General features: G+C 37.8%; 2 protein-coding genes across 13 annotated transcripts in view; both read right to left on the bottom strand.

The window, feature by feature from the left end:
* Nucleotides 1-238: 238 nt before the first annotated feature.
* On the bottom strand, nucleotides 239-2,761 carry Hmgs (hydroxymethylglutaryl-CoA synthase). Its single transcript, XM_069126127.1, has 2 exons — nucleotides 2,521-2,761; nucleotides 239-2,401 (listed from the first exon to the last, which is right to left on the bottom strand). The coding sequence occupies exon 2, from the start codon at nucleotides 2,142-2,144 to the stop codon at nucleotides 783-785; it is 1,362 nt and encodes a 453-aa protein (XP_068982228.1). The 5' UTR covers nucleotides 2,145-2,401; nucleotides 2,521-2,761; the 3' UTR covers nucleotides 239-782.
* Nucleotides 2,762-4,763: 2,002 nt separating this feature from the next.
* The window catches only part of pnut (septin 7-like protein pnut), a 46,649-nt gene continuing 26,106 nt past the window's right edge, over nucleotides 4,764-25,306 (bottom strand). For 7 of the 12 annotated variants that reach the window (XM_069126075.1, XM_069126078.1, XM_069126076.1 and 4 more), the window contains 9 exons: nucleotides 15,220-15,697; nucleotides 13,494-13,701; nucleotides 13,159-13,411; nucleotides 12,733-12,922; nucleotides 12,466-12,631; nucleotides 11,982-12,023; nucleotides 11,185-11,320; nucleotides 10,946-11,109; nucleotides 8,656-9,856 (listed from right to left, as the gene is read on the bottom strand). In XM_069126075.1, the coding sequence (XP_068982176.1) occupies nucleotides 9,697-9,856; nucleotides 10,946-11,109; nucleotides 11,185-11,320; nucleotides 11,982-12,023; nucleotides 12,466-12,631; nucleotides 12,733-12,922; nucleotides 13,159-13,411; nucleotides 13,494-13,701; nucleotides 15,220-15,697 (1,797 nt within the window). In that variant the 3' untranslated portion in view covers nucleotides 8,656-9,696. The other 5 variants (XM_069126074.1, XM_069126070.1, XM_069126072.1 and 2 more) reach the window with 5 other exon arrangements.

Below are 25,306 nucleotides of genomic sequence, written 5' to 3'. Positions count from 1 at the left end.
AGTTGACTTACATATACAGGAAAAAAACAATAAAATTATTAAATTATCTTTTTACATACAAGCCATTTCACTTTTGGTATATTATACTCTATGTACATATGGATATATACTCCTAATGTAGGAACCACTTCATGATTAACCCATTGGCACTCTTATCTTATCTTATTAAAAACTATGAATATCGAAAGGTCAAAGGAACAATATATTATCAAGGCACTTTTTTAACATGTGCATAAAATCTGTGTTTAATTCTTTATTATTTCTATAAATATTTACATAATTAACAAATTAATATTAAACAAAAATGCACTAAAATGGAATATTTCTTTAAAGGCTTTTTACATGAATTAGAAAGTATATGTTTTTTTTCATATTTTCATATGAATATTTCTAATATAATAAAGCACAATGATTGTAGCTTTCTTGTTAACTAAAAAGAATATAGGACATACACAATAGATATATTAAAAACTGTACATGATAAAAATATATATGTATGAACAGAGGTATTTTTGTGAAAGTAATTTATATATCTATTATATAATTTGTATTAATAAATTTTTTATATTTATAAATAGATTTAAAAATCAATAGTGTTTAAAAATCAATTTCATAGCGTATGAACGTCGCATTAAGAACATTTTTGTTTGGTAAAAATATTTTATGCCAGTTATTAACTAATTCATTTTTTAAATTACATACATAATCATACACCACCGTGATTTTGATTCGATAATTGATACAAAAACCCCAAATAGCTTATTTAAGGAATAGCAAGAACTTCACACTCTATTGTAAGTCCTTCTATGTTTCTCATCCACTTGTACAAGATAATAGGCTCCAGGAAACATATTTTTAGTGGTACTATGAGGAGTAAATGGTACAGTATGACAATTCTGTTCGCGCCATTCTAATTCCTTTGTATAAGCTTCTGGGGAAACCTTTTGACGAGCATCAAGTTCTTCTTTAATATAAGAGAGCGAAGAGATAATTTTCATTAAATTTGATTTTTCATTACATTCGTTTGTTATCGTTAATGAATACATAGTAGAACAAAGTCCTGAACCATATGAAAATACTCCCACCTTAGAGCCTGCTAATTCTTTTATAGGTTTACTAATTAGCAAAGAGGCCAATCCAGTGTATACAGATGGAGTATACATATTTCCTACTTGATTTGCTATCATTAAAGAAGGCTGTGTTTTCTGCTGAAAATTTGGCTTACTCAAATTCATAAATGATTTCTCAATATCTCTATTAAAATAAGTGTCTTCTAATTTAACATTGTGAAATTGCGCTAATTCTGGATGTTTTTTAGATACTTCCTCCTTAGATATGTTTAAGAAATCAATAAAAGCTAGTCTGGCAAATGACTTTTGTACTAATTTGCAGTATGGAGAATGAAATAAAAACGCGTTAAAGCTGTCTAGAGTCACATCGTGATTGTGCTTGTTCCTCATCTTTTTACAATAAGTCTGATAACAAGTATCTAATGCATTAAGATAACACTGAACCGATAATTTTCCATCTACAATAGGATATTCAGACTTTAAGTTTGGCTTGTAAAAATCATACGCATGTTTCATGCATGATGATCTTACTCCACGATCAATTATTAAAGGTGCATTTGGACCAATTAACATTGCCACAGCTCCAGCACCTCCAGTTGGTCTAGCACTTCCAGAAGAATATACAGCATTATCACCCGCAACGACTAAGGCTAGTCTGCCATCCCAGGCACTGCTTTCTACCCAAGATATGGCATTTAAAAGAGCAGCTGTACCTCCGTAGCAGGCATTGGTTGTATCAGCTCCTTCAATGTCTGTACAATCATATGGTTCAAACAACTGCATAAGAATAGATTTAACTGATTTGCTCTTGTCTAATATGGTTTCAGTTCCAACTTCTAATCGTCCAATATCTTGCGGTTTTATTTCATACCTATCCATTAATCGGTGCACAACTGTTAAGCACAAAGAGTTAATGTCTTCACGGTCATTGCAGAAACCCATCCTACACTGACCTAAGCCAATAGTGTATTTCCCAGCAGATACACCATCAAATTGTTCCAACTCTGTTTGCTCAACATATTGAGCAGGGAAGTATATTTCTATCGCTTTGATACCAACGTCTTTTGGCCACATGATATTTGACTTTAATTGATCAATTCTGTCGGATGTTGTAATATACTTTGTAGTCTATGTAAATCTTTCTGTACATATAATTTTTCTGAAGTAATCCTTAAAGTCCTATGCTCATGATAATATACAGGAAACGTATATTTTTCTCGTACTCGAAAATGCACGTGATGCCGGTTGACCGTAGAATATGCATTAAACTCGTTCCCCAAATATCGTTACCTTCGTGTAATGTTTTCTTGACACTTGACTGCAATGATAGTCTTGGAACGATAAGAATTCAGCAGATAGTATTTTTGAAAATTTCATTCGTAGTTTTGAGTCGACAACTTGCAACGAAGAAAATGTGTGCTTTGAGGACGGACACTGCTACATTACTTACTGCTAGATACAGACCCACTGACGAATCCAGGTTAGAAGTGAAACTCGACGAGTGAAAATTACGGTCACCGAATAACTTCTTATCACGTACTTTGAAATTCGTTTGACCTTTTTTTTCTCACTTAAAGGTTTCACTTGCTAATCGATCTTACTAGAGGAAACGAAATTTACAAACAAACGGTCCTCGCTTAAATGCTGCTCATCGAGCTGCTGCCGCCGCTTATTCAACCAGTCACATTCCCTCTTCTCACATGGAGGGGATAAAAAATTCATTTATTTAGATTCCTTTACGAATATATTACATTTGATTTATTTATATCATATGTATTCTTACATATTCCAAGATAATTTATTCTCTTTTAGATATGTTTCGAGCATTAATTTTTACATTTCGCGATGATCTGAAAAAAAGTGCGCGACGAAAAATTACAGGACAAATTTTTAAATATTTTGTCCATCCTGTATTATTTCGTTCTGATCAATAGATCAATAGATTTATAAGAATTGGACCATTTACATATGCCGTAATGTAATGATACAGATGAAAATAAGCATCTAGAATCAATTCTAGTAATATCGATCGAAGCAAGTGGTGCGATCTAGTCGGGAAGAATTCACTACTAGATAACAGTGGAAATTTCACTTTTCTAACAAAATTCTGATCTATAATCAGTATATTCTTCTATATGGTGTGACTAATAGAGTGAAAGGAAACATTAGTCAATCGATTGGCATTTTTGCGATGTAAGAGTGTATATATCATCTATCATTTTAATCATCATATCGTCTGTCGTTTTAATAGCTTCATATAGTATTTAATTTATTTTGCCGATATGAAATTAAAAAATTGCATACGAAGTATTTTCCTACATATAATTAACATTACAAAAACATCGGGTTCATGATCTTACATTAATAATTCAAGAGCCAATGATGCAGGAAAATTTTATGCGTTTCTTTTAACATTATAATCTGAAATATATGTAATCAGAAACTTTTGGACTCGTTTAAAAATCGCTTACCTCTTTGTGACTTCTACTTTTTTTTTTCCCAATACTTGCATTGTGGTGCAAAATTATGCGCCAAACTTTTGTTACGAACGAAACTTTTGTTACGTTGTCTTGCATATTGGTACGAACGAAGGGATAATTTTATATGAAAATGGCTTTCTTACCGGAAATTAGATTACAAATTTTTTTGGTTGAAATAATGGAATTTTAGAAGGAGGAAAAAGAACGAGCAGAAATTACGAAGAATCAATGTTGAAACGAATTACATACCTCGAATTATTTGGTACGTTCACTTTAGGTTTGCGAAGAAAGATTTGGATATTGTAACATCGACAACGCGTAAACTGATGTAAAACAGCAATTATCCGTTAACTCCTTTTTTTGTGCTTATGTGATGCATTTCGTATTACGTACAATACATATATACATAACTTTATTTGCATAGGAATGAAAAGCAAATTTAGTATTTAAAAATGCACAAAAGATGGGTTCGAAACGCAGTAACATAGTGTTTGATAATTTTGTATATAATTTACTGAATACATAATCCTAAAGTATAATAATAATAATAATAATAATAATAATAATAATAATGTACTATATGATATTTTTCTGGATATCATTATTATTACAATATGTTCTACAAGATAGCGGCGGCAGCTTTGTTTTCGTCTGGCACGGCAAAATATAATTCGCGTTTGTTTTACCTACTTTCGCTTTACTTTTTCCTTTATTATTGTTGTGTTGTGCCTCGCGTATGGCGTATACGTATAACATGTGTAATGATCGTGTATCGTGATGACTTACGCGATTTATGACGATTAACTATTTAAATATTATAAGCATTGCTGATTAGAGTACACATACAGTAAATGATACACTTCCGTTTCGTCGATTTTTCATATCTTACAGCTACGCGTAATACAACATTGAAATGTATAAACAGCTTTTATTTGGTCAACTAAGCAGATGCGTAAATCCTTAATAGCGATAAGATAAGTCTTTTGCTTTTATTCATCATTGAGATATACTTAGGTCTTAGAAACATGAAGAGTTTATCTTCCGTTATAACTTTCTGAAACGTCATTTTCAGAAAAGTAGAAACTTAAGTACTCGATTATTCCACTTGTTTTCTTGTTCTTCGAAGAGATAGATACGAAAATTTTCAACAAAATATCCATTGCAATTTGAATCTCGTATGGTATTAAAAATCTTAGATTCCATTAAGTTGATCTTCGCTGTAGAATGTGCGTTTGTACTTCGGATTTCGACGTCTTCCTCATTGGAATTTTTATAAAAAAAAAAAAAAAAAAAAAAAAGTGCAAGTTCCAACGAGTCCTTTTAAATAATTTCCTTTCTTCCTCTTTTTTTCTTTTTCTTTTCTTTTACACAAAAAAATAAAAGAGAACTGAATGTAAGAAAAATCCTCCGTTCTTGAGGGTCATGTATGTTTACTACTGTTTAGATAAAAATATCGTAGTTCGACGAGCATACTGTTCAGACGTTTTATACTATTGAGCTTAATATTATTCAGTGCAGAAATTGCGAATCATTCGATTATTTTTTAAATGTCCGCTTTTAGATTCATTGCTGTTTCTAACATCGAAGAAGGTTGTATCTCTAAGCGCTCTTTCTTCCTCTTTTTTTTTTTCTTTTCTTTCTTTTTTCTTTCAGACACATCGATATTTTGAAAAGTATCTCTTTCCACGTAGTTTCCAAGTACAAATCGTTCTAATATACCTTAGCGTTACGTTTATTACTTCTGCTAATAAACTTTTCAAACTATCGGCGTCGTTCTCCGTGCGATCGAAGCGATTTGCTTTGAACTTCTAAATGGATTGTCGGTATCGAGAAAAGATCAAGGTGACGAGTCGAGTCTTTTTACCTAGAAAAATTCGTACAAAATAGGAATGTAACACGTAGTTTTTCCCAATAAATTGAGACGAAATCCTTTTTTTTTTTTTCTTTTTTAAACTTCTTTTTTCCTCCGCCTGTTATGAGAAAATCGCACGAATCTTATTTTACAAAAACTGAAGAATCATGTACTAGCGTTATTATAAAATGCTTATTCTCTTCGTATTGGCACACCAGTAATTCAATTAGCTTAGAATACAAATCCAAGACTGGGCAAACTTTTGGATTTCTTTTGCAAAGATTCTGATCCTCTGCAAAGTATCCGATAATAAAAGATATAGATAACAGAGAAAAAAAAAAAAGAAAAAAGAAACACAACTGACCGTATATGCGACGTAAAGAGTTCAAGGAACTTATTGCTAAATCGGTTTGCCCATCCTTGTTGTATATACCAACGTATACTTGGACGGGTTCGAGACGGCACGGTTATTCTCTCTTACATATTCCGTATCAATTCGATTACCATCCGCTTCGATAATAAACTTAATTAGCTCGTAACTCAATAATCTTTATTTCCTTTGATTTTGCAGTGAAGTGAAATATTAACGCACTGTCTCGAATCACGACGATCCAGCATACACTTAGATTTATTTTATACAATTTAATAATCTTACCCGATTTGTCTCGTTATCGATACAACTTAAATTTACACGAATTGGACTTATCCTTACGATCTCCTCGATTTCATTTATACATAAATATATATTTATATATGTATATATATATGGCCACTGCTTCATTTAGAATCACATTCAACGATCCGACGTAGAATGATGCGAGTTGAGAGTTGAGTGAAAAGACGAACAACGTTGTCCTTTCTTTATGTTTAAGTTTCATCGTGTTCGATAATTCGTTACGTTATAAAGCAGCACGCTGTTACTCGCATTAAGCGAATACTGAAAGGAAGAATATGATTGATGTAAAACAATTATTTATACAATTTGTTTCTTAGGGTGAGCATCATCCCTTTATAATTATATAAATGCGCTATCCTGTAACAATTTAGATTATGTAATAGAAACATCGATATAACTTATTGCTAGCTTTAGATACAGAGACCTCTTTCGTTTATTAGGTCGATAGTGTATCAATTTTTTCTTTCATGGAGAAAGATATTTTTACGCTCCGCCTAGAAATAATAGGTGTGCAACAGTACTTAGAAACTCATGTTCAACCGAATCTGCACTTGCAGCTACGTATGATACACAGAATGTATGATACAAGAGCGATTATCGTTCGATCATTTTGTTTTGACACTTAAATCTCCATGAATTGCCATTAAGATCTTACACTTCTTGATATTTTTATATTATACACTTATATTAACATAACTATCGTATCTAAAATATCGACATAAATATTGACATATAATCGTGATATTCAAGGTATTAAAGACAATATACATAAATAATTCAGTGTGAGAAACGAAGATTGATGGAAAGAAATCAAAGATCTTTTGTTTTTCTTTCGGCATCCCTTTGAACACTTTTTTGTTAAAGAAAATTACGTCCTTTGAAATTATGTCTACATTTTGTACAATTATTGTTTATCGAATTGTACTAGGTGTGATTTTGTTGGGCATTGATAATAGGAAGCGCGAAGAAGCACAGGCAAACACGACAGAACAAACACTTTCATTTTCACTCTTCAAAGCATAACACGTTTATGCTCGTAAAAGAATTATTAGAATGCCGAGGCAGTCGTATAAACGTTATACGAATGGTATACACAGTACACACGTCAACTGCATGATTTAAGCAACACATATTTCTATCTTGTCTTTTAATCAATTAACGAATCTCCCGAGCCACTCTTTATCTTTGCTGATTCCGAAATGTGCACGAGAAATGTTGTTCCAAGATATAAAAAATCGTAAAATATCTTATGGTGAAAAAATGAAAATTTTGAAAAGCCAGATGTAGAATAGACCGGGAGATTTTATCGATAAATCTTTCTCAAGTCAAACTTTTTTTCTTAATTTATATTCAATTTCTCTTAAAGAAATCGTGTATTATCAATATGATATTTTTGAAGATAAATTACTATCGATTACTTTAAGAAAAGCTCACTCTTCACGTTGTCTTTCTGAAGTCGACTTAGAATAGTCCTTTCTTCTTATTCTTCTTATCCTTACCGTCGACTGCCCTGAAAAGAATTACAACGTCAGTAGAAATAAGAAATTGTTACATTTATTAAATGACGATATAACTTACAAAATATGTTAATGAATTTTAAGATGTAGTTATTTACTGATTGAGAGTTTTCTTCTGCTTTTATGAAGAATATCGATGACTTGCAACAAACTACTATCTGGCTATTCGTAAAAACATAAGTATCCTTGTTATCTGATTTTTATATATTCGTTAAATTAATATGTCCATTTTATGGAAAATGATATAATTCGTCATCGTTATATAAAGTACAATCTCTTATGAAATTCATCGTGTAAGATATGCAGTGCAATGTGTATATCCATCAACAATAAAATTATCGTATATATACAGAGATATACGTATAATCTAGCCATGCCAAAATCATGCTTCGAGAAATATATACTTTTATGGGCCACGACTATCGAGTCACATGCTATCTGCAAGTGTTACTTTCTGTTTTCTGAATGTTAATGTATCGTACGCTTGTTATAAGTAACTTAAGAATATTTTGCTTTTTAAATTGCAAGTATTTATATGTATATAGTCGTTATATGTGTAATTAATAAACTGTTGAAGCAATACACGTTTAAAATCTTATACCTAACAAATCAGATCTTCGACATTCAATTTGTAATGGAGAAATACATATAAAATCGCTATTTTCCTTCCATACATATTTGTGCATGTGAACGTCAAAATACATAAAACGTGAAAACACATAATACGAAAAAAGAGGCGTAACGTAGACACGTGTTAGGCAAGTACGATATGCCACGCTGTATGTTTTAAAGTCACGTTCAAATATTTTTCTGATACTGATCGGTATCATCCTGGACATCGCTTATTCGCAATAAGGCTAAATAAAATGAGGGCGACGAAGATGGTTAGTAAATGTTTTAGGAAAGCATTACGTTTATTTGCGAAAAAAAAGGTTTAATGATGAAATTAACAATGCATAGTAATCTCGTTTTTTCTGACTAATTATTATCGATCGTGTTTAGTATTACCCTTTATCAAGCTGTCTCTCGGTTCGATTCATATCGATTTGAAGATCTGAAAAGAGATATTAAACTCGTATGCAAAGGGAATGTCAATACATGCGAACTGGAATGTATCGATGGAAATAAAAGTAACAAAAAGGAGAGAAAAATAAACAGACAGCTTGTTCAGAGTTTACAATAGCTTTCCATAATACTTGACGAAGTGTGAATGTTATTTTGAGTTCATACAAGTTAAGTTATGCATGAGTGTAACGCATGTTGCTGTGAATATAAAATTGTGATATCCATATGAATATAAAGAGTTCTTGCAACGCTTACGTAAATTTTATGAAACTTTGTGCCAAAAATATGCCTGTCTAAAAATATCTATCTGGATAACGTAAGACTACTATCCAAATTCATTTTCCATACGAAGATATCTTCTTTCTCTAGTTCTTTACTCTAAGATCCAATGTCTTTCGCAACATAAGGTTTATGATCGTCGCCTATAAATAAACATCAGACGTTATTCAGCTTTCTTAATGCTACTTCAATTCTATTATAATTAGACAAGCATTCGTGCGACAGTGATCACCGTAAATACCACTAATTCAGTTCGATTCCAAGCTGACGGTGATTCTTCGTCATTTATGATATATGTGTATTATAAACTTGGTCTTATATTCAAGGATATTCGTCGTTTTCGTTTATGAAACGTTCGAGAAACAAAGAAAACGTAAGCAATAAAGATACCTGCTACCGTACACCGCAGCAACCGAATTATACTATTTCACAATAGTCTTAATTAGCATACTTTCCAACGCGAACACCTCCTGTTAATTATAAAACAAAGCTAATCGAAAAAATAACGGACAGACAAAAAGATACACAAATACTCGTACGATGTGTAAATTAAATTTCGTGAACGTATACGAATACGCATTGTATATATCGGTATATATTTGTACGTACACGTTATATCGTCGGTAAAATAAACACACGCAACAAACGTATAAAAAATGAGATCGACGTTAATTAATGTTTTGAAAGATTTTAGTCCTTGGACACAGCGACGTAGAGGCATTTTGTGAGTAAATGTAGATATAGATTCTACGATCTACTAAGGATGCTCGGGATGTTGTATGACAAGCTGTATCTGTGTAGGGCTGTCTTGAGGTGATTTGAAACTGGTGTGACGGCGTAGGAGACTTCCTATCCCTCGGGAACCCTTCAATGTACCCCCGCCACCGCCAGATCCCTCGGAAGACACTGATCCCGTCCTAAATTAAGGGACACCCCGATATGGTATACACACAACAAACAAACAAGCGCAAGCATCACGTAACATTCGTCCGTAAAAAAAGCTTTCTTAAATGAACACGCCGAGAATATACTTGTTCCGTTTCATCGTATCAAACATTCGGTACTAATTTCAAATACTAAGCGTTCCAAACGAAAAACTCCGAGTAGATATCTTTCTATTATATGCACGTATTTTGCGTTTTCGGTTTTGCAGTACACGTAATCGTGGTGCGCAAGGAGCAGACATCGCATACACGTGGAAACGATGTATCTTTTTTCGAATATTTAAAAAGTAATTTTGAAAAAAAAAGGGGGAAAAAAGAAAAGAAGAGAAATTAGTCATCTAAAAAAGCTTGGAAGCAGTAATATTTGAATGACTGAGCCTAACAATAGCCTGTTAAAACCAATCATCTTGGAACAAAACAAAATTGTCAGGGAATGTACCGAATCACGTTGAATTAATATCGAATGAATACGTTATGTTAAATGAACTTGAATTACGTTCAAAAGGATGATTACGTTGTACATGCTTATTAATAATTATTAGTAATTTCCTGCTATTAGACTAAGCTGCGTGGGACCATCTCTACATAAATTTCGAAAAAAAAAAAAATTAAAATCGGATATGGCAAATTTGTCAGAGAGAACGGCAAGGTAAGAAAGAACGATAATCGTAATTAAGATTAGTAATAGTGAATTATAATAAAATACAATTATGCTACAAGCTTATTATAAATGCTTATTATTGCACATATTCAGCCGAATGATCTTCCTAAAGCAAAGATTTAAGCAATTAAAAGATATTTCTAGTTATTTGCATCTCATTTAGTTCGATAAAGTATTCGGTATACTCGTTAAAGCGTTACACTGTCCATCTATACTGTTTCCCCAGTTACTATAAGTATAAAGCTATATCTTGCTAATTTATAAAATAGCTGTCCATTCGTGCAAGAAGCAGATTTTCTTCTTTGTATTTAATATCTTTTTACATAAAGAATGGTATATCGTAACGATTACGAAAATGTGGACAAACGGAAGCAGATCTTATACACTTAAACAATACTTACTCTTTCGAATTAGCTTCTAGGCTGCGTCTACGTAATTCTTCGATACTGTGTCCAGTTTGTTGTTCCCATGCTAATTTTTCAGTCTCAAATGCTCGTCTCTTTTCCTCTAATTCACGCACTTGTTGTTGCAAAGAGTGTCTCATTTGTTCGTGCCTTCTTTGTAGCTAAATCAATTTTTCCTCTGATTAAAACAAGTTCTTTCGAAGATGCGTACGTATACATAGCCGATGAATACTTACATCCGCTTCTGAGTCCTTAAGTTTTTGCTTCTTCTCTCTGACTTTCATTTCAAACACCTGCTCCATATCAATCTCCATTTTCTTCATTTTATTATCATGTTCCCTTTTTTCTTCTTCCAACTGAGCCAGCGGATTCCTACAAAACGTACACGAATAATTCAAGGTCAACGATATTTTGTTAAACGAAGATAAATATTTTATAAAAAGTTTCTTTACCAAAATCGCTTGGGTTATGTTTTTTTTTTTTTTTTTTTTTGGTGGGTGATCTATCTACGTGTATGGGGAATTGCAAACTGAAAATGTAACTTGTCGTAATAATTGTAAACTTAAGAAAGGTGGAAATGGAAATTAAAATGCCAGAAGAAAAGGAAACGTAGACTAAAACTAAGCGGATTCACGCGTTATATTCAATAGTACTAAATATAATCAGCGATAAAGATTTTCTAGCTAAATTATAGCAGAATTAAACTATAATGCGATCTACTTGTCTAAAGTAAATATCCAGTCAGAGGGTTCACTACAAACATAATCTTTATAAAAGTTGTTGATAAATTTTGATAAACGAGGTCAGAAACGAGGTCGATTTTAACGCCTTCCTGAATGAGCGACGTATACAATTATTATTCCATTTTATGCGATTCAATTTTAGAATGTACGCATGTATCGACAGAGTGAACCGCCCCTCCCTCTTTGACTAAATAAATACGCGTAGAACTAAATGCGTAGAAAATGGAAATTGGAGAGGCTTGTGCACACAAAACTATATTACACGATCCCGGTCTTATTAAAAGACTTACCACACTGTCATGAAACTGTTCATCACTCCTGGAGGGCACAAACTAACCAATAAGAAATCAGCATTAAAATTCACGTATGAGACTATACTATTAAAAAAAAAAAAGTATTTTCAGGATCACTTTCGCCGCTAGCCTAAACTATAATATATTAATAATGTTAACTAATATGACATCCGATTCAAACGTATATGACTTACAGAGATAATCTTTAGTCTTCAATAGTTTGCATGCACAAGCTTTTTATACTGTTATGGTAAGATGAAGAAAACAAAACCAATAAGACTACGAGTATCTATGTCTGCGTTAAAAAGAAGAAAAGAAAACGGAAATTGATGTAATTAATTATCGTGTTTTATGGGATTTCCAAATATCATTAAACTTTTTTACTCTATAATATTTTCCTGTTCTTAATTCTATACATGTATGTATATGTATATTTAAGCGTCTTACATTTATAATAACTAGGTACGAATGGTACACTTACTTATTGGAGACTTTTGTTGGTTTTCCATCCACTCCAACGCCGGCTAACGTGCGACATCGGAAATTTTCATAATGTACATTATTTGTCACGTCTTTCAAATCTTGCAAATGCGTCCTAATCACCATGTTTCGGAGTGCTATGAAGTCGCAATGTTCCAAATTTTCCACTAAACAATCGGAAGAAAGAAAGCATGATTTCTGCTCGAAATTCGAACGAAGCTGAAAGATATAGAGAACTATTGTCAAGCTATTCTCTAGAATTATATACCTTCTGCAACTCCCCAAGGATACTTTCTTCCACGAACTTTCCTACCATCGTGTTCGACCACGGTGTTCGCACCCACCACCGCAAACGGCACTCTTTCTCTAAGAACTTTATGCAGTTTACTTTCTTCTTCTTCCTCCACTTCCGGGAACTCGTAAATTTTTATCTTGTGTTGCGCTATCTCGTTCAAAATCTAAACAATCAACAACGACAGATTCCAACTTTAAAGACGACCAAGCAAGGTTACACCGTTTTTCTAACAAATCGGCTAACGCGTGGTCAACGCGTTGACGCTATACCGCAAGTTTATAATTTAACGCTCACCTGTGCGAGCTATCAACGACAACTATTCGACGTACGAAGCAACGCGAAAGAAGTTTGTTTGCGCGTGGATACGCGATTACAACCGGTTTACTCGATAATACGAACCTGTTTCTTAAAATGAGCACATTCGTCTGGCGTCATGGTGTCCGCCTTCGCGATGACAGGTATAATGTTAACTTTGTCGTGAAGACGTTGCATGAACTCTACATCCAACGGCTTCAAACCATGGCCGGAGGGTGCGACGAAGTAGAGACAACAATGTACTCGACTGTCTGGTATCTGTCGTCTCACTACACGAGACTCGGCGTTCAGGAACTCCTCGTATTTTGATTCGATATATTCGATCACCGGTACCCAACTGAAACAAGAATATCTTTCTTAACTCTTTGTTGCGTAATTCGATTCTAAAGCTGTGTACACGTTAGTTTCATTGAAATTACCAATTGCTGTTGTCGACCGCATCGCCAAATCCGGGCGTATCAACGACGGTCAACGTGAGATTTACGCCGTTCTCCTTTAACAATACTTTGCTAGTCTCTACGGCTACGGTTTTCTTCACCCTAAGGCTAGGACCAGGATACTCGGCACTGTATATATCAGCCAGGAACATGGAATTGATCAAAGTGGATTTTCCTAGTCCTGACTCACCTATGTACACATATAAAAATATTATTTATCAGAGTAACGAAGAATAATTAAAACTATGGAAATTAATCGCTAAGTAAGTTTTTTATTTTGCTACACGATCAAGCATTTCTTTTCTTTAATCTTCTTTTAGGGGGCAGTTTGAAATACCGAACGGTACCCTGACCTTTCTGCCCGCGTACCTTGAACTGACCAAAGTGCCGCGCCTTCTCTCCTTCAAGGATAAGCGTCTGAATTGCTCTATTTACGGAGAAATGGCTCGGTTTATACCGGTACTAATAATAGCAGCACTCCGCCTATATTCTCGAATTTCAAACTTCCATGCAGACGACGCGACGCGACGCGACGCGATGCGACGCGATCTATCGCCACAACTTTCCCAGAATCGCGCTTCTCATTGCAGAATATCGATCGTTTATTTATTACTAATCGATTTGGTCAATATCTTTTTATGACATGAAATTTTACGAAAAAGAAAAAAAAACAAAAGAAAGTAAGATACATAAATCAATAGAAATTTGAATCGTAATTCTCCCGAAGGAAGAAATTTGTATACATATCTCGACGTGAATTTAATGTCCAGTGATTTAAGCTGGAAACTAATCGCAAGGCAAACTTCATTTTAAAAAGGATTTTTGAAAGAAAATAAGGAGTATGAGAACCACTGTTGCTTCGAGTCAGCCCTAATCCAGTCGAGTGAAAGAGCGCGTTCTGCACGTGTTAAACAGATGGAGGTTCATAAGGCAATATCGTGGACGAAATTGAAATACCAACCGGAGAAACGGATCTCTCTTTGTCCCTGGATCTAGGAAAGTTAAAGGACGACAAAAGAAAAGAGAGAAGAGGAAAGAAAAAACAAAAGTCCGGCGTGCGTTTATTCGCACAATGGATTGATATCCGTACTCGTTAATGCAAGAAAAGGGACGCAGCAGAAGTCGCAGCGTACATATCTTACGGCCCCTTTGAAAAAACGAATTCCCTTTACAACGAATTAGAACTCGCCTTAACCATTCGTCTCCCTAAGCCTTACGTTCTACGCGATCATTATATTTCCGCGCCACTCTTCTCGCGTTTTTCTCTAGATTTCGCGTATACGCAAACTCACGTCACGTTAAAGAAACTCTGTATATTCTTGAAAATATCGGTCGTTGCACTTAAATCGATTAATCCGTAATTACCTGGATACATGTTCGATCAAGCGACCAGTATTTACATAAAGAGTACCTTCCCGAGACTAGAGAAATCGAGTATGGCGTAACGTTGAGAGCCAATTTATTAAAGTCCATCGAAATACACACGTATCGAAGTAAATTGCACGCGATGCTACTTGCACCTCGATACTACGATGCTACTTTATCTCGATACTACGATGTAACATCAACGCATAACGTAGTCGACGATGTACATAAAGAGCGGTGGACGACACTTTTCGTTAAAGCACGCGCTGCGATACGAAGGGTCGAGAGACCGATCGATTCGTTTTTCAAGAAAAGAGAAAGAGCAGTACGATTGAAAACTAACCGACGACCATCAGAGTAAAATCGAATCCCTTCTTAACGGCCTTTCTATAGACCTGGTTAGGCAGATTCGCGAAACCCACGTAACCATCGAGTTCTTTGGGCTTGGTCTGTGGCGTTGGTCGTGGATGAAGAACAACGGTTTCCTTGTTCTCGTTGCTTCTGTTCGACTCCCGTTTATTGCTGTCCTCCGATGCATCGTTTTGATTGAGGATCACCGTGGACGGAGGTAATCGTGGCTTGGAAGCAGGCGCCGACGATGCGACGCTCGTGTACACGGTGGAGGAGGCTGGCGGTGCTGTGTTGGGCGAGGCGAGCGTCGTGATCGTCGTGGTCGTCGTCGACGACGTACTCGTCGACGACGTGCTCATCGACGACGGGGCCTGCGACGGAGGTTGCGGAGGCGGCACCGATGGCACGGATGGCGACGATATTATTCCGGCGTTGTCGCCTTTGAAAAATAGCTCGCGCTTCGCCTGTATCTGCAAACGAAGAATATTTACTTACGCTTTTTGTACGATTACATCGACCGTGACAAGTGATCGAGTATTTGAAGAAACACAGATTTTAACGCTTCGAGGACCGTACGTATGCGTTCTATAGTCTGAATTCTCGCGTATTTTTCGAGCGATTGAAAAGGTTGAAAAGGTCGCTCGCAAAGTTCGTACCGATTTACATTTCTATTCGACATACGTTTACCGAATTATATAGGTGGCATTTTGTTCCACGATCTTTCTCCATTTTTCACGCTACTCGAATATTCCATCCTTCCAGAACCTTTCAGGTTCTTCGGCGAAAAATTGTTCGATATCGTCTTTTACGTCGACCAAAGAGTTAAAAATCCGAACGAACTTTCCGACCAGCATCCAACGAGTGCGATATCTTGTTAAAAATCAACGAACGTTCGTTGCTTTTCTTACCGTCTTATTCAACGGTAGAGCTAACGTTTTTATTCGCGTGAAGTACGTAAGATGCGAATTCGCGTCTCCGAACTTCAAAGTGTTAGTACGAAGGACTGTTTCGTACGTGAAAAAGAAGGACGATTCTATCTGATGTATATCGTAGTATGTATTCATTTTTAGCTTCTCCGAAATCATCACGATACAGTACGCGTACCGTCGATAACTTGCAACGTCTTTCGATTCTAGAATCTCTGTAAACGGTGTTGTTGTTCCTTCTTCTATTACGTTAGTCAGAGGTCACTGAGAAATACCTATTCACGCCAATAACCATCATCGGCGGGCAAAAAATAACAACACGTACCTACCAACGGTCGATATGTCTGCAATCTGCCCCAAATACATAAATGCCAGTAGCATTTACGTATTTCTTCCAGTTTTTTCCCTACTCTCGCTGCTATTAGCTATCTTTTAAATCGTACGGTGACACGCGTATGCACGCACTCTGATCCAGTTTCAACCTCTGTTCCGTTTTGTTCGAAACCGTTCGTATATTATACGCTATACGAGGACACGTAGCAATTGTTTCTACACCGCTATAGCTTCGTTATTCGAGGCATCGTTAGCAGCAGTCGGATCATTGATCCGACCGCGCGAATTACAGCCAGTCTATCCTCTTTCCTCGCTTCTGTCCATCTTGTACTTCTATAATAAACGCGGCTACTCTCATCTAGTTCTAAGTTCGCCGATCTCCATTTTCCTCTTCCGTCTCTCTCTATCTTTCTCTTCGTTCGCGTGCCAGGAAGTTTGAATCGATCGAAAGGATCAACAAACACGCGTAAAAACGCAAACAGGCGAAATAACAACGCCGCGTCGTAAAGGAGCGACGGTTTGTTTGTTCGCGATCGATACACGCTTTACGTACGTACGACGCTTGCGACGAGCTATGGTCAACTTGGAGTGGCGGTGTGTCTTACGAACTTCCGGCCGGAAGTGGCCACTGTGTTCACCGTACTAAACAGAGAGCGCAGACTACCGTTGACGATTTAGGCTACGTAAATCTCGGCCAATATATATAGGTCGAACCAACGCGAGCGACGAGTCGAGTAACTTTTTCCCATAGTTTGAAATATACTACCGCGTACACGATTCCCAGAAAATCTAATACCGCGCGTAACGAAGTTTTATTTTTCTTTTTTTTTTTTTTTGCTTTCGATTTTTTTCCATCTTCGGTACAGTCAACGTAATTACGACAGTAACGTTCGCGCGAATGTTAGAAACGTAAATACCTTCGTGGTAGAAACGATACGCGATTACGTATCGCGTATTTCGAAGACAGGCGCGTTTAAGAAAAAATTTGTATTTGTTTTTTATCCGATGTAGCCTGGTTTCGCGAGGCAAACTGAAAAGAGCGTCAGAGTTTCCGTTTGAAGCGCGAAACCTTTTGCGATGCCCGTTGCATTCCGCGACGTCAAAGACAGCCACGTTCTCCCACCGCTAGACGCGACTCGCAAATAAAAAGGAAAAGAAAAATCGTGTGCGCCGCCATGCTTTAATACCGGAGCGTAGAAACGAAGCGGCGTACGGTGAATCATAATGCGCTACGTGTTCCGTTACGATTCGATCCTATCGGGCACCGCGCGTACGATATAAATTAAATAGCTGGCTCGTGCTCGTTAAGGAGCGGCGAGAAACGTGCGTAAGGTCAAGGCGGAAACGACCGTCGCTTACGAGCGCGTCCAATTTTCGACATCGAGTTTCGCCTTTGCCGATATCCACAGCTGGTCGATAACGTGACGCGCGTTCGCGCGTGTTCGTTTGCACGCGTCACGTAATAACGAGGGGATCTCGAAGGAGACTAGCTGCGGCTAGTTCTTCCATTTGCCGAGTCGTAAATTCCCCGAGAGAGGCTTCCTCGCGCCACGGAACCGACGTTGCTGACCGACTCGCGGAAATGGATCGTGTTCGGTCGAAACCTTTGTGTGTTTGCGTATGTGTGCGCGCGCGCTTACAGAAGCAGCACCCAGAGTCAACGTACGAACGATTGCACTTTCAGGGTGTTTTACACGTAGGCGACTTCGTCCACATAGACTAAACTGTATCGTTATGCGCGTGTGTATGTACGTGCGACGCGATGGTAAACTCGCTTCGTCCAAAATCGATCCGAAACGTGGATAACGGAGCGTTGCAAGGTACCTGCTTTCCATTCTTCTTTTCTTTTTTCTTTTTTTTAACACGGTTACGGGCTAACGGCGAGCGAGCTTCGAACGGTAAGTGGAGTAAACGAAACGCTTTAAGCAAGACGCTGGCGTCTGTTAGCGCGCGTAGAGAAGAAAAAGGGCGTACGTCGAAGGCAAGCTAAAAAGTATCGGAGACGCTCTTGCGTTTCCGTGGAAGCTAAATATATACGTACATATAAGCCGTGGTGAAACTAGTTTGACTAAAAGGTCGAGTCGAAGGTGGCGCGTCGACTCTGGGTGGCCTCGACGATATCATTTCTAGGAAAAATCCACAGCCACGTTGATTACGGAGACGCCCTTTATTTACGGCACCATGTAACACAGAGTTGCACGCGTCGCATCCAACGAGGCTGGGCATCCGCCGAGAAAGAGAGGCTCTCTCTCGGTCGAACCGAGTGCAGCATCGTGGAACAGAAACCGGTCCGGTGCTCTGTGTAAGACTGTACGACAGCCAGGCAGCCTCGTTCCAAAGTCCCTTCGGAGAGATCCAAAGGAGGTGGTGGACCGTAGTGGACGCACCGTGACAATTTAGCCGTGCGACTCGCTTCCTCTCTAAAACCTTGAGGCTCGTCGGGTAGAAACACGGAACAATGGAAAATCGAAGAAGCTCCTCGAAACGTAAGATCATTCCACGACCGAGAACTCGGTCTCGAGGTCTGCCTCCCGTCATCGAGAACGACGAGCCTCTCGCAACGACGATACGCGATTTTACGCAATACAGTCGCTACGATTACGAATTAAACGACAACGTGGCAAACATATTTTTAGTTTCACGGAGGTGAACTGTTCTCGCCTTACATCGAATATTCGGATTATTCGTATAGATCGGCATACGCGACGTGTTTTCCAAATGACGAGCCTTTGGGGGAATCGTTACAGATCGAAACGAAGAGAATTCGGTGATCGGTCAGCCCTGGAACAGGAACGAGGTGGCTGGCTGTTGCGACAGAGGCAGCTCGACTTTTCGCTGATTGCCGAGTAAATCGATCGAGATCTATGTTCGTAGACTGACGTTTTCAGCGACGAACTTGCACGCTTTTTGCCAAACCTGTACGTTTCTTAGACCGTAAACCGTAGAACGAAATTCCGTCTGGAAGATATTAGGAAAGGAAGCGCGAGTGAGCGCGGACAGCGTAAAATCGGTTGATCGTTTTAGCGAGATCGAACAACGACGACGGCTTTGGAACGACGACAACGGTTAAGAAACCTGTACAAGCTTGTCGTTAATTAAGGGCTTGCCAGTAGCGGTCTATCATCGGAGGAATCTAAACCCCACGTAGAACGAAAGCAGCCACTTGTATCGTATTAAAGCGACGAGAAACAAAGGGACTTCAAAGGAGAGACGAAACGATGCCGAGGAATCTTACTTTTTACGGAGCGATCGATTTATAATCGACTGTTCCACGATGGTGAGTCTTTCTGCCGTGGCCGATACTTGACATCCGACTATGGACCTACGCTTTGCTTTGCTTTCTGTCGCCGATCTCGAGAGCGCCATATCGCGTAGAAAATTTAACTTGAAATTCAAACTTGGATTTTACGGGATTCGACTTATTCGCGCGACTGTCCATGAGCGCGCCATAGAACAGCATCGCGCGATGACTCGCGTACGATCGCTTAATACGATTCTGCAGCTCGACGCAGCATCGTGTATCGAGTATAAATTTCCCATTCGCGCTTCCAACATTCGTAATTCGTTTTCTACGTCCATTTGCAAACGAACAACGAACGAACGATGGTATCGGTAAGATAGAATCTTCTTTCAACAAACGCGGTGTTCGTGCGAAAAACAACAGCGACCGTATGAAAAATATATTTTGAAATAGCAACGTGAAAGAAGGAAGAAAATACGAAGAAACAGAGGGAGATAAAGGGAAAAAGAAAAGTATTAATTTATTACGAGCGAAGAGACTATCGCTGCGATCGGGGATCATCTCGGGCAACTTGTCTTTCGCGCTGAAATTTCTAACTCGTGCACCGTCAGCTAAAAGCAGTTTTTGCCTCGAGGGAAATCGCATTTTATCAGATTTTCTCTTCTTTTCGCGAGCAAGCTCTGGACTTAGCCCTGGCGAAATACATCGAAACGACGAAACGTCATCTCCACCGTCTTTTCACCGTTCATCTCCACCAACTTTTAAATACTCTTCTTCGCTTGTTCCTTTCCTAGCCACCTTACCCCGCCCTCTTTCACGATCGTACAAAATGGAATTATTTCGCCGCTCGTTCATGGAATCCCCAGCCTGTCCGAAAACTCTCTGTCGTATCTTTGTGGTTGTATAATTTTTCTAGTCGCCGTGATTCGATCGTCGCGGATCAACGTTTCCTTTTCTTGTTTCCTATTATCCATCATACGGATCTTGTTCGCGCGTACGTCGAACGCGTTGCCGCTAGACCGAAGAAAATTACCGAGTAACACGGAGGAAATACGATAAACGGTAACTCGCGACAGACAGCGTTCGAATATTTCTAGAGACTTTTCACGTACGCGTCGTGCGCGAGATGTGTCTTATTACAGTGCTTGCGTTTCGAAATCTTTTATATAAAAAGCCTGACATTTACGATATACAATGTGCGTACAGATACGCGTACCTAAAAGCTTTCCGCGGTAAGTGTTCGAATATTTTGGTCAGCCACCGTGTAAAGGTAAAGAGGAAGCGGAAAGCGCAGAAACGAAACAGAATCGTTCGATCTTTTCGTTGGGAACGAGGCTTGGCGAAAAACCTCGGACCATCGGTGAAAGCTACGATATTTCCATTTCATCGAGGGAAACTCCTTCCGGTGGATCTAATTCCAGTGGAAGGAAAAATAATCCTTTCTCCATTCCTCGAGATAAGAAACGTAGCGAATCAGTGATCGACATCGAACTTGTAAATAGCGAACCAATCACTTGCAAATCGTTTTCAACGAGAGATGGGAAATTGCGTTTCATTTCTCGGTATAAGGAGAACCAAAGTCTCGGCTCTCGTCTCCTAACTGTCTATCGTCATGTTTATCTGCGATTGTTTTCAATTAATCGCGCCACTTTCTCTGCTTTTATAAAGTACAGTATACAACGAAATACACGAATTTAGCGGTGTCGCGATTAATCAAAAGGTTACGCTACCAGTTATGACTAAATAAAGTTATAATCGAACGACACCACACTGTACAAAAATATTCAAACGCGTTATGAATTTTTAATTTCACGTTCAAGCCGTCTTAACCCTTAGAGTGCTATGGACGCATATACGCGTCTGACGAAAGCTATCGGTGTGGACTAAGGACGTATATATGCATTTTCAATTTTTCCGAACACCTACGCAGAAGTAATACTATTACGTTCGTGCGAGATAAATATAAATGCACTCCTTATATATAGTGCACATATTTTATATCAAAAATCTACCGCTTCGAAACAAAAATTTAGTGAATTTCATTTGGCGTTGATAAGAGACATTTTACGAAGATATTTGCAACGTAGAAGCACGGTAGGAGGAGGGAAGAGAGAGTCCGAGGATTTACCATTTCGTTTAATCGATAGGCATTTTCCGTCAAAATACCCTAATCGGCACAACGCGATTATCAAGAAGAAAATGTGTCGTTTGTGTGAAAAGTAAGAGAAGGAGCGATACGAATGCGGAAAATGCGACGTCGAATTATGTATCGATAATTGTTTTGAAATTCTTCACGCACAACTGAATTATTAACTTGCGTTATATTTACCAAATTTAGTTTTCTAGTTTACCGTTTTCTAGCTTATTACCCAAATTCTAGTTTATCGCAAATTTCAATGTTTATAATAAATAATTATAGATATTTGCAACGTAGAAGCAGGGTAGGAGGAGGGAAGAGAGAGTCCGAGGATTTACCATTTCGTTTAATCGAAAGGCATTTTCTGTCAAAATGCCCTAATCGGCACAACGCGATTATCAAGAAGAAAATGTGTCGTTTGTGTGAAAAGTAAGAGAAGGAGCGATACGAATGCGGAAAATGCGACGTCGAATTATGTATCGATAATTGTTTTGAAATACTTCACGCACAACTGAATTATTAACTTGCGTTATATTTACCAAATTTAGTTTTCTAGTTTACCGTTTTCTAGCTTATTACCCAAATTCTAGTTTATCGCAAATTTCAATGTTTATAATAAATAATTATAGATATTTGCAACGTAGAAGCAGGGTAGGAGGAGGGAAGAGAGAGTCCGAGGATTTACCATTTCGTTTAATCGAAAGGCATTTTCTGTCAAAATGCCCTAATCGGCACAACGCGATTATCAAGAAGAAAATGTGTCGTTTGTGTGAAAAGTAAGAGAAGGAGCGATACGAATGCGGAAAATGCGACGTCGAATTATGTATCGATAATTGTTTTGAAATACTTCACGCACAACTGAATTATTAACTTGCGTTATATTTACCAAATTTAGTTTTCTAGTTTACCGTTTTCTAGCTTATTACCCAAATTCTAGTTTATCGCAAATTTCAATGTTTATAATAAATAATTATAGATATTTGCAACGTAGAAGCAGGGTAGGAGGAGGGAAGAGAGAGTCCGAGGATTTACCATTTCGTTTAATCGAAAGGCATTTTCCGTCAAAATGCCCTAATCGGCACAACGCGATTATCAAGAAGAAAATGTGTCGTTTGTGTGAAAAGTAAGAGAAGGAGCGATACGAATGCGGAAAATGCGACGTCGAATTATGTATCAATAATTGTTTTGAAATTCTTCACGCACAACTGAATTATTAACTTGCGTTATATTTACCAAATTTAGTTTTCTAGTTTGCCGTTTTCTAGCTTATTACCCAAATTCTAGTCTATCGCAAATTTCAATGTTTATAATAAATAATTAATACTAAAAAATAACGCTCTTGAATCGTTTAATCTCGTGCAGAAGAATTACTATAACTTATTACGATTTGCGCTTCGAATCAATCGACAGAGTCGAGTCTAGCGAAAAAGTACTCCGTCCACAGTGATCGTCAGCGCTGGCCGCGAGTGTTCAGCACTCTAATCAAAGATTCAAAAGCGGATGTTCAAATCAAAGACGATAAACTGCAACTTCGAAAGCGGCTAGATACATCGCAACGTCTCTCTAAATACGTGCAAATTTGTACCTGACAATGGCCTGCGCGTTGATATTCGTCGCTTTACGCGACGTCGGTGGATCGCGTAGAAAGCGCAACGAAGAAGCACGAATGTGACATAATCGATAAACCAAATTAACGATTAACGTTAACGGCGAGGTTGTTCGAACGAGTCGCGTCACTGGCGTCTGGTTTCGTGGCCGTTTCTTCCAGTTGCTCTCTCGAGATTCCATTGAGAACACGGTGAACCGATATCGCGAACACAATGGAGCCTTAAAGACCGTTTGAATGGAGCGCAGATGGCTTTCGCGATCGTGCAACACCTGTCGCGTTCATTTACATCGTTGTAGATCGTCACTGGCCGCGTAGATCCGTCAGATTTTCAGTTAACTATCTTCCTCGTTGGCAGATGTTAACCGCGTTCGGACAGATGCTCGCTACGCTGCCATCGTATTCAATTTGGCAAACATGGTATCGTGTCAGCGAGGAAGAATTTTGACCAAACCGAGGGCGCATCTTTGCGAACGCATTATAAATTATCGTAAAAAGAAAAAATAGAAATTAATGTTACGAAATCATACTTTTAAAGATGTAAACATAGACGAATTATTAAAATATGTTTCTGTAAGTTAAGTTGCGCGTAAGATCGTTTAATGTTACTCGCGAGACGCTCGTCACATACGCGCAAAATCATCTCGAGTTGCTATTTGGCCCGACCGAAAAAGTCTCACTAATTCCGAATAGTCGTTGATCGTGATCGTGGTCTAGCAGCTAAGGATACGCTAAGAACAAACGGTAACTGCATTTCCTAACTAGCAGCTATCGCACGTAGAAGTTGTACCGTCTTGGAACTGTTAGGAATTTGCATCGATGATAATTGGACGGTGTAAAAATAGCACAGAGAAAGGAAGCGGATACACAAATATGGATATGTAACTTGTTTGGTCCTCTTTTCTTATCATGTAAATAGTCACTTATAGTCAATTGTCAGAATGTGCAGTTAGCGTACGTACGAGTATGTACACAGCGAGTCCCAGAAGTATTCCTAATCTTCTCTCCGATTGTCGACTTTGAACGACTACTTACTAACGGTATTTTTTATAATACAAATACAAATAATAATAATAATAATAATAATAATAATAATAATAATAATAATAATAATAATATCAATATCAAAGGAATATCGGTGATAAAAATTGTTCTTCGAATTTCAAATAGTAGCGTTTCGCATGCTACGGTGAGTCCTACTTTGAACGATCGACATCTTTTAAAATACAAATTCAATATCGTCGATAAGAGTTATTTTGACAGATTTCGTGGTGGTTCCAAGTTGGCAATTCGATAACTACGAATATCTACTTGCGTGACTCATTGTCATGCACACGTACGCAACGATATGACACGACGATGTACTCGTTGCTTGCATTTATCCTCAAGTTCTTATTAATTGTATTAATAACAGTTGGTACGTCGGAAACGAATACGAAAAGGAGAGAACGACGGCAATAAAGAAACGATGGTATCGGGTCTGCGCACAAAGCTGTTCGAGATATGTACATATTTCGTTGATTTCCCAGAGGAGCATCCGGTGCGTCGCTTTTTTCCGCCGGAAGTGGAGGAGAAATTTTACGGTGGAGAAGCTCGCGATTCTAACATATATATATAAATATAAGATAGCAGGTTGCTTTAAGTTGCCTGTTCGGAGAAGGAGAGAGCTGATCGAGAAACAACAAGATCACGATCTATCGGAAACGTCGCCGCGCTGGTCTATCCGTTTGATAAGATTCGTGGAGAAGAACCGTTTCCTGCGTAAGGCCTACATGGCTGCCAAAGCGAAGGCGTGGAAAGGCGTTTAAAACAAACAGAAACCTCTGATAACAGATT

Source organism: Bombus flavifrons, chromosome 13, assembly GCF_040668555.2.
Source record: "Bombus flavifrons isolate JBK064 chromosome 13, iyBomFlav1_principal, whole genome shotgun sequence".
In the NCBI taxonomy this organism is placed as follows: domain Eukaryota; kingdom Metazoa; phylum Arthropoda; class Insecta; order Hymenoptera; family Apidae; genus Bombus; species Bombus flavifrons.
This window is presented reverse-complemented; position numbering and strand designations above follow the sequence as displayed.

Excerpts from the sequence above, each read along its gene's own strand:
- Hmgs (XM_069126127.1), bottom strand. The coding sequence starts at position 2,144 with ATGTGGCCAAAAGACGTTGGTATCAAAGCGATAGAAATATACTTCCCT.